The 10130-nt window shown below is 41.4% G+C and overlaps 1 protein-coding gene across 1 annotated transcript in view; it reads left to right on the plus strand.

Annotated features, from left to right (window-relative positions):
* Window positions 1-10130, plus strand: part of Dnah14 (dynein axonemal heavy chain 14) — a 322248-nt gene that overhangs the window by 287732 nt on the left and 24386 nt on the right. The window contains 3 exon segments of the mRNA XM_029559013.1: window positions 885-1112; window positions 6069-6266; window positions 8265-8464. Of these exon segments, the coding sequence (XP_029414873.1) occupies window positions 885-1112; window positions 6069-6266; window positions 8265-8464 (626 nt within the window).

A 10130-nucleotide genomic window follows, 5' to 3' on the forward strand; every position in this document is an offset into this window, starting at 1 on the left:
AGACTGCTGGATCCCCTGGAACTGGAGTTACAGATAGTTGTTAGCTGTCGTATGTGTGCTGGGAATCAAATCCAGGTCTTCTGCAAGAACAGTTGTACTATTAATTGCTGAGCCATCTCTCCAGCCCCACTGACATTTGTCATAAATATATATGTGTATGTGTGTGTGTGTGTCTATGAATAACAAGATATTTTGCTGATGAATATTGAAAGCAGTTGCAGCCTTAGATTATTTTATGCATTATATATACTGTGTAAGCAGGTCATTGAGACCCTTGTAGTTTCAGACTATAGGTTTCAGACCTGTAGTTTCAGCCACACTACCACAGAAGCCCCCTAGTTGATCTGTCCCTACCAATTTAGTCATTTCACTACCCCAGTGAAAAAGTCAGACACATGGATTCTCAAGGCAGTCAGCATTCAGTGGCACACCCCTTCCCACTCTCCCTTTTAATATGAGTGATGACCGGATACTTTTGTTGGTTAAGTATGTGCCCTGCTTCCTGTGGATTGACACCCACATCTGCTCTCTTGCCAAGATCATGTAGCCCCTTACCCCCACAGCTTAGCTACCACCGATGTGTAAATTTACACTACAGTACACTGACAACCTTTCTAAAATTCTGTCTTTCCCAAACTGCTTGCGATCAGCAGTAGCAATCCTAATCCCAATGCTGTACTTCTCTGAAGTATGAATTAGAACCTTACAGAAATTCTGCAATGATCCTTTTTACAGTTTTCAAAAGGCAAAAGAATAGCAGAAGGCGTGGACTTGCCAGTGGCTCTTGGCTGCCAGCACCCTGTCAGCAGTGCGGTAAGCGGAGGCCACGCTAGGCCCAGTGGCCATCTGTACTCACTTGGCATTTTCACTCACTTCTTTTGAAGATTGCCGTGGAATCTCCCCAGGGATTGAAAAGCAATTTACTTCAAATGTTTGACTACGGTGGGAGTGGCGAGGTAACGGAAGAGATATTCGAAAAACCTGACTGTGGGCCATGGTGGAAAAAAATTATATTCAGCCTATGTTTTTTCAATGCTGTGATCAATGAAAGGAGGGCTTATGGAACGCTGGGCTGGAATATCCCGTATAAATTCACCACTTCAGACTTGGAGGTGAGTGTGGGCTCTGGAAGACAAGCAGTAGCGAACAACTGTGAGATGCAAGCTGAGCTACTGTGCCCCTCCGCAGCGCTAGGTACCTGGTGGAAAGAAATGCATATGTAACGAGGAAATGAGAACATTCAAAACACAGACTTTAAAGTCAGCTTCCCCGGAATGAAACTGCAGCCCCACCACTTAGAGCTGAGCAAGTATTTCACCTTTGGGGCAAGTTAAATAATCCCAGGATCTTCCTTTCTTTGTTTTCAATATTTTTATTTTATCTTTATTTTATGTGTGTGTGTGTGTGTGTGTGTGTGTGTGTGTGTGTGTTATGCACACCCATGTATGTAAGCACACCTGTGTCGTGCAGTGCCTGAGGAGGTCAGAAGAGGGAGTCGGGTCCCCTTGAACTGGAGTTATGGACTGTTGTTAGCTGCCATGTGGATGCTGGGAACCGAACCTGGGTCCTCTGCAAGAGCAGCTAGTGCTCTTAACCACGGAGTCATCTCTCCAGTCTGTTACTTTCTTGAGTAAGAGGAAGCAGCATGGGAGGGGAGCAAACATCAGTACCTGATCCACAGGGTCTGCATAAGGTGCAACTCAATTAATGCAAGTGAAACACAACCAACGCCGGACACATGGAAATGACTGTGGAAGTGTCCAGCAGTGTTTCCTACTCACTCAAAGCCAGAGGGATTACATCATCTCTTTGGAGGTGGGTAGCTTAATAGTCTTCAAATTAGTATCCTCATTTTAGAACTTTCTATTCTGCTTTTTGGTTAGGGTATTTTGGTTACTGCTAAAGAAAACAGGTAGCATATGCCTGGTAACATTTTTCCCAAGTTAATTTCCCCACTAATGCTTCTAAGAGTGAATGTTGCACTTCTGATTACGCATCTATCTAGAGCAGTGTTTTTTGAATTTTCTACAAAAATGTTGATTCTGCCTATATCAGTGAGACCCTGGATAAGAAGTCTTCCATGTCTTGTCTGTGTGTCCATCAGGTATTCTACTTTCAAAAGAGGCTACAAGATATTGTAAGCTCAGATGCCTAAGAGAGTCATTGTTTCTGTGATTAGCCAAAGACATAAAATAAAGCAACCACACAATGGAGATTTGTCAAGGAATATGAGCACAAGGGTGTTCCTGTCCAAGCCTATTCAAAGCCCCTCAAATGGCCAAAGTAAACGAAGGGGAAATTCTTGGACCATGTGTTAGTTGAGTGGAGAAATAGTTAATATCTTCTATTCATTTGAATAAGGAAATGAATTTAAGGAGAGGAAATGACAGCTACCACCAAAACAATAATAGTGACTATCACCCTAAATATCCAAACGCTCAAACTGTTTCAAATGATATCAAGTACGAGACAAACTGCCCATTGTCACTCCTGGCATCCAGCATTGTTGAAGTTCTAATAAAAAACAGTGAGATAAGAAAAAGCAGGCAGGGGGCTGGCGAGATGGCTCAGCGGTTAAGGGCACTGACTGCTCTTGCAGAGGACCCGGGTTCAATTCCCAGCACCCACATGGAGGCTACAAACCACCCTTAACTCGAGTTCCAGGGGAATCTGACACCATCTTCTGACCTCCACAGCATTGCATGACACAGATGTACTCACATACATGCAGGCAATACACTTATACACATAAAATGAAAATAATAAATAAAAGAAAAGCAGGCAGACATGTTAACGTAGAAAGAATAAAAAGGAAAAAGACTGTCTCTTGTTGATGATATACTGTGTATCCTGAAAGCCTAATACACTAGCAAAAATAAAAAAAGGCTTACTAGAAATAACTAGAGAAGTTGGTAAAATGGCTAGATAAAAATGTATACATATGGCAGGGTGTGGTAGCACATGCCTTCAATCCCAGCACTCTGTCACAGACTGATCTCTGTGAGATCAAGTCTAGCCTGGTCTACACAGCAAGTCCCAGGACAGCTAGGGCTACAGAGAGACCCTATCTCAAAAAAAAATGTAAATATATAAAAATTAGTGGCTTTGCTCTATCAATAAATACCTCGAGGGGCTGGAGAGATGGCTCAGAGGCTAAGAGCACTGACTGCTCTTGCAGAAGACCCGGGTTCAATTCCCAGCACCCACATGGCGGCTACGAACCATCCTTAACTCCAGTTCCAGGGGAATCTGAAGCCCTCTTCTGACCTCCGTGGCATTGCATGACACGGGTATACTCACATACATGCAGGTAATATACTTGTACACATAAAATAAAAATAAAAATAAAATATTTTTTTAAATATGTTAAAAAATAAATGCCTTGAATTGAAAGAGAAAAGACATAGCAGATTTTTAAACACTACCCAGGAACAAACAACAAGAAATATATGGGTCCCAGGGAAAGAACATTGTAAATTGGGTAGAAAAGAAAGAACATTTCTTGAGAATTTGAAACGTTTAAAGCTCTCATGACGACTCTGTAAGGTACATACGCTGCTGTCCTCATCCCCAGATAGGGAAAAGGAACCAGCAAGCACTTGAGAAGTCTGCCCAAGTCACAGCTAGTAAGTGGCAGCCTTTGTTCCCTCCTTCCCTAAATTAACGCACCCCTGTTCTCCAGGAAAAGATTTCCACATAGTCATTAAAAGTAATTATCAACTACTATGCAGTTGTGATTAGAACCCTATTCAGAGAAATTTTAGAATTGGGAAAAACAGTGACATAGAAGAGCCAATGAAGAAAAAGCAGAAATCCACAAAAAGAAAGATACTGAAGGAATCTTCCTTCACTAGACACAAAATACGCTGCAAATTCACTATGCTGACATCAACAATTTAGCAAAGAAGTTAACCATAAGTTAGTGTGACATAGCAAAGAATACAAAATGTAATCTTCCAATACGTGTATAGAATGTCATGAACAGAGCCAGACACGGTGGTCCATGTCTGTAATCCCAGCACTTAGTGGCTGAGACAGGAGTTCAAAGTCAGCCTCACCTACATAACAAATTCAAGCCAGCCTGTACTATGAAACCCTGTCTCCAAAAACCCACAATATGTAATGAGCACGTAAGGGTATTGGTTATAACCTTCACCTCAAGTGTGTCATTTAAATACAAAATTACTGTCACCAGATGTGGTGGCTCATGCCTGTAATCCCAACACTTAGGAGGCTTATACAGGAGGATTACCATGAGTCTGAGGCCAGCCTGGGCTACAGAGTGAAAACATACCTCAAAAAACATTGTCAGCCATAGTTTCTTCCAATACAGCTACACCACTTATGCCATTAACCCTTCTGAGCCTCTAGTAATGATGTTTCGCCCTCTACTCTTATGAGGTCCACTTTTTCATATTTAATGCAGTAGTATTTCAACATAGTAAAAAGGTTTTTTGAAGCAAATAATACTGGCACAGCTAGCCATCCTGCTGGAAGAAAATTACTGGGCCCTTTATCTTTTGCTACATATTAAACTATAGAATAAAAGTTAAATGTATTATATAGCAGTACAAATCTCCACAAATGAATCAGGAGGTTTTATGTACAGTCTTGGAGTTGGGGATAACCTAACCAAAATCAGAAACCAGGAATCCTAAAAGAAAAAAGTGTATTTGATTACAACAACCCTTACATGGAAAATTATGATAAAGAACCAATAGACAAGTAACAGACATGATACATTTGCAATGCAAATGACTGATAATTATAATGTAAAGAGTGTTCACGTATTAAAAAGAAAACGAACCAAAGGAATAGGAGACAGTGTACAGAAAACCAAATCTAAACGATGAACATAAGAAAGAAAGGATGTTCAGTATTTGGTGAAATTCAAACTAAAGTAACGGGCTCCACCGGAACAGTTGTCCCTTGTTATCCTCAAGGTTTGTTCCAGGATCCCTGTCCCCCTTGGATGCCAAAGTCTGAGGATGCTCAAGTCTCTCATAGTATAAAATGGCTTAGCATTTTAATCATCTCTACATTATTAGCACTTAGTACTTTAAATCATCTCTACATTATTCATAATTCCCAATACAAATGCAGGTGCCCTGTGACTTGCTGTCATACTGTTTTAGGAAATAATGTCACAGAAAATGTCTGCGTATGTTCAGTACAGAGGTTTGTTTGTTTTGAAATAATTTTGATGTGTGCTGGGTTGAATGCAGAACCCAGAGACCAGAGGCAACAGCAGACTCACATCTCCTCCGGTGTAGGTCTGAGGGCACCATGACAGGAAGTCTTTCACAAAGTGGAAGCATGAATGGTTATGGCTGCTAGACAGAGACAGCCATGGACCAGTGTGTGAGCTAGCAGCCTCTGTGGGAACAGGAGAGACAGGAAGCCTTAAGGGAGATGGAAGGAGGCTAGCGAGAGCTGGAGGACAGAGGACAGCACCAGAAGGGGCGAGAAGCGGGTCCCATCTGTGTGTATACACTCACACCAGGACCCTCATCAGGACACCAAGAACCTGCTGCTGTAGGTAGGTGTGGGAGGGGTGAGGAGGAAGAGAGAAGGCACTCTTCCTTCTGCATCCTGTGTCACCGAACTCAGTACCCCATGCTTGTTCTGTCTGTTTAAAGAAGCAATCATAATTAAATAGTTCATTGCTCAATGGCAGCAAAAGTAACTAGTGGAGAAAAATGTATATCCTGATTCTTTATTCACCTTGGTAGTCCTGGTTAGTCTTGGTTTTTTTCTTTTTTTTCCATACTGAGGACTGACTGAACTGTGGGCCTTGCACATGCTAGGTAAGTGTTCTACCACTGAGTTGTAGCCCCAGTCCTCTACTTACTTTTTGAGATTGGGTCTTGCATAGTTTCCAGGCTGGCCTTGAACCTGTGACCTTCCTGCTTCAGTCTCCTGAGTTTCTGAGATCACAGGACTATACCACCTGGTCAGGTTCTACGTGTTTTAAAAAGAAAGTAGACATCTGAGAGTTGTTGGTTTTATGTGAAATGTTGGTTAAGCTGAAAACACAAAAATGACAAAGCCTGGTGGGCTTTCCCCAGGTGTCCATCAAGGTGTTGGAAGGCATCCTCACTGGTCAGTCGAACATTCAGTGGCAGGCGCTGAACTACATGATCGGGGAAGTGACCTATGGTGGCCGGGTGACCGATAACTGGGACAGGCGGTGCCTGAAGACTCTTTTCTACAGATTCTGCAGTCCTGAAGTGCTGAAGGACGACTTCAGTTTCTCTAGTGATGAGGTAAGACAAGAACATAGCTTTCTCATTATTTTTAACAAAGTTTTGTTGCAGTATTTAAAAATGTATTTAAGCAAATTTCAACTATTGTTTTAGTATCTCATTAACTTTCAGTATAGTACAACAATACTAATTATCCATTAGTCTATCAAATACAAGCATGTGCCAGGCCATAAATAAAAAGAATGGTAAAGACATGATGGATGTCCTCTAACAACCTACGGTATTATACATAAAGCCCAAGGAAGTTAAGGCAACATTTACAGATCAACCGTCCCATGTCATCGATGCATAAATATTACTTGCTGAATTCATGAAGCTGCCATGCACCCAGCTTGCAGGCAGGGAAACTGAGGTCCACAGGGTTTGAAGCACACACTAGTGTGCAGCACAGCTGAGATTCAAGAACTTTGTCTCTGCTACAAGCACCTGAAGTGTATCATTCCAAGTCCCTTCTCTGTCCTTTCTCATCCCTTAGCTTTTCTCTAAGCATGCCTCCACCTTGTGGGCAGAAATGCAGGCTAGGCACCAGCTTATATCCTGTTGAATTTTTACTGGCAGAAGAAACAGCTCTGCAGACCTGACCCTAGCATGGGGACGTTTAGAGAGGTAAGTGGAAGACAGATGGGAAGAAGGACAAGGCTCTGAGCTGAGCCTGGTGTCATCAGAAGTCACCACGTCATGTGTCCAGAACCTTGAGAATACAGAGAGATGGACAAAGTGCTGGACGTGGTGTTTGAGGGAGACTCCTGTGTGAGGCACCAAAGGGGTATTAGTAGTCTGTTGGTAACAAGAACCAACAATAAATTATATCCTTTCTACACTGTTTGCCAAAACAGGAAAAACCCTAAAGCTTTTAAAAAACATTTCCTTTAATAAATAATGTTCGAAGTAACACTTTCATTACGTTTAGAGTCTAAAGTCAGTCCCTAAGATAAATTACCCTTGAACATCCTTTAAAATTCTCAGTAGTGTAGGTGTGTGGTTTTTGTATGCATACTGTCAGGAGAAATATGTGTAAGTAAGATGAGCCGTAGCATACAGCATGTTCCACTGGCAACATTATTGTTCCAAAACAAATGTTTATCCTGAAACTGTATATTTCAACCATGTAATTGTTTTAAAATCCTAAAATCTGACAATCCCAACTTTCCAGTTCCTCCTGCTCACTGCCATCATCTTGGCTTCTTTACAGACGTCTTTTTTCAGTGGCTTTGTTTTTTAGGGTGCCCTGTAGCGCTCACTAGGTCCTCAGGGTTTTCCTTGAGGGTATCAAGAAAGTCACTACTATTAGCCTCCCTGACCAGATTAACAATGCATTTCTCTTCCTGGTCAGTGATCTTCATGCTTAACATTTGTATCAGGCAGGTTTCTGTCATTCTGACACATGCTTGAGGTGAGCAGCTTTAAAGAGGAAAGGTTTATTTGGACTCATGTTTTCAGAGGTGTCAGCCCAGTCATTTGGCCGTATTGCTTTGGGCCTGTGTCAGCACAGGTCATCATGATGAGAGCATGTGGCAAGAGAGGCTGCTCACCTTATGGCACCCAGGAAGCAAAGAGAGAGGGGAAGGGTTAATGTCCCAACATCTTAATGACACCCCACAGTGATGTAATTTCCACCCATTAGCCCCACCCCAGGTTGCCTGGAACTCACTGCATAGACCAGGCTGGCCTTGGCCTCCTTCATAGGTTTTACTAAAGTATAACGATTTGTTCAGGCTTTTTTTGTATCCATTACCTACCGGTATATTTTACCAAGGTAATGGGAAGGTCAGAATCCCCTAGTCTTTAAAATGGTCCCCACCCTTTTTTTTTCCCAATAAGAAAGTTTCATATACACTTCATAACATGGTGGTCCCAAATGTTGCATTTGAAAGTGTTTATACTATCTAGAAATGAGAACCTTTTGTTTAGAAAACGTCATGGAGAAGTACAGTCTTCATGCATGACCTAGAGTAGATGTCTTACTCAGACGAACTAACAAAGTGATTAAATTTTCAGGTATATCAGCCAGTGCCCAGCTCTGCAAGTATAAAGGACTGCATTCACATTATCCAGTCCTTACCTGATGAAGACTCTCCTGAGATCTTAGGAATACACCCCAAGGCCACACATGCCTCCAGTGAGACCCAAGCGCAGATGTTCATTGAAAGTCTGATCACCATGCAACCAAAAGCTAGCCCCGTCAGCCTCATGATCAAGTAAGAACACACAAGGAAAGATTATTAGTTGGAAATTATAAATATTCATTTCAAAATATATAGTATGAATAGAAAAGTATAATTTACACAATAGATAAGCTAAAATCTCCAAATGCCACAGAAGTATATACACACACACATAGAGCCAATCACATAGTAGTTAAAATAAATATTTGTTGAATGGGTGAATGAATCATACCTGGTGAATTGTATCTTTAAATGAATTTGTTTAAATGTGAAATGTACTTATTTACTTATTTTTTTTAATTTTTAATAACTACATGATAAGAAGAAGCATTTCACTACAGATTTAACATATTCAGTAACACACTCCAGAGCAAGACTACACCTATTTTACAAGTGGCTGCAAGTTTCTAGGTTCACAGTTGAATTAATACAGTTATACAATATTGAACTCAGTATAAGCCCTGTAAGACATAAAATTGAATGAGTTTTTAGCCTTTAAAAAAGATCTCCATTTCATTATTAAAATACACAGTTTCATACAGAAAAATTCATTTTTAATGCAACTGACATTAAGATGTTTGCACATGCATTTCTAATCTCTCTATATCTTACTAGTCATAATCGGTTGCACTTGGATCCTTGGCACCTGTGTATGTCTATAAAGTCATCAGGTAGATTTCAATTGTAATGTTTATCACCTCTACTAATTAGCATGCCGTAAATTTCCATGCATCCTCCTCAAAAATAACACATTTTAAAAAATTTGTTGATTTTTTTCTGTGTGAGTGTATCACACAGAACATCCCAAACCATCTTGTTTGACTATAGACCCACTTCCCTTTGGCATCCTCCCATAGCCTCCCTCCCGCCACTAGAGCCCTTATATTCTGATATCCCTGCTACTGTCGGCAGTGTTGTCGGCATCCCAGCCAATTCCCACTTCCCCTTCTGGTGAATCTAGTCAGCCTATCTAGAGGTCTTTGTTTCAGGAGGGTCAGCTGTTCCTCTTGTAGCGGATATCAGTTGTCAATACTCTTTTAGATAAGATTAGGGTCTGCTGATCATTTTCCCAGTTCTATGCTGGGTTACTATTTGGGAGTCCCTTGGGCTACCCTGGCCAACAACTCAAAAGAAGGTATCTCCTATCTGGCATTGTTGCTTGTTATGTAGCCTTTAGCTATACATATGGACGCTTAGGAAATTATATTGACCCCTTTAATCTTTGGTTATACTTTCCTTTTGGATGTTTAAGACCATACAGTTGGCTCAGATAAACCAATTTATTTTTACCCTTAAGGTCGTTTAAGGATCTGTTCCTCAGGGGTCACATGGGCTTGGGAGGAGCCCCTGGCTCCTTTCTTTTACCAGTTCCGCCTATGTGAAGATAAGTCAAAGGTCCTGCTCGACCATGGTTGGCTTCGCTTGGAAGCATGGAGGAAATGATTCCTCTCTGTTGACCCTCCTCTTTGCAGACTGGACACTGGTTCAAGTCCATCTGGTGGGGTCTCCTTGGCTTCCTTGATCAAGAGAACAGGACATTTTGAGAGATGCTCATAATCCCCTGGAACTACTCAACCTAGGAGGGCAAGGAGCAAAAACTGTCCTTTATGTCCCTCTGACCAAATTGGTATAGGCCTCAAAGTTTGTCTGTTAAACATCCAAGAAGGTTAGTTCCACCAGTCTGGTACTTTTAATTACT

This window comes from Nannospalax galili, unplaced genomic scaffold (genome assembly GCF_000622305.1).
Source record: "Nannospalax galili isolate Female #2095 unplaced genomic scaffold, S.galili_v1.0 scaffold368, whole genome shotgun sequence".
Taxonomy (NCBI): domain Eukaryota; kingdom Metazoa; phylum Chordata; class Mammalia; order Rodentia; family Spalacidae; genus Nannospalax; species Nannospalax galili.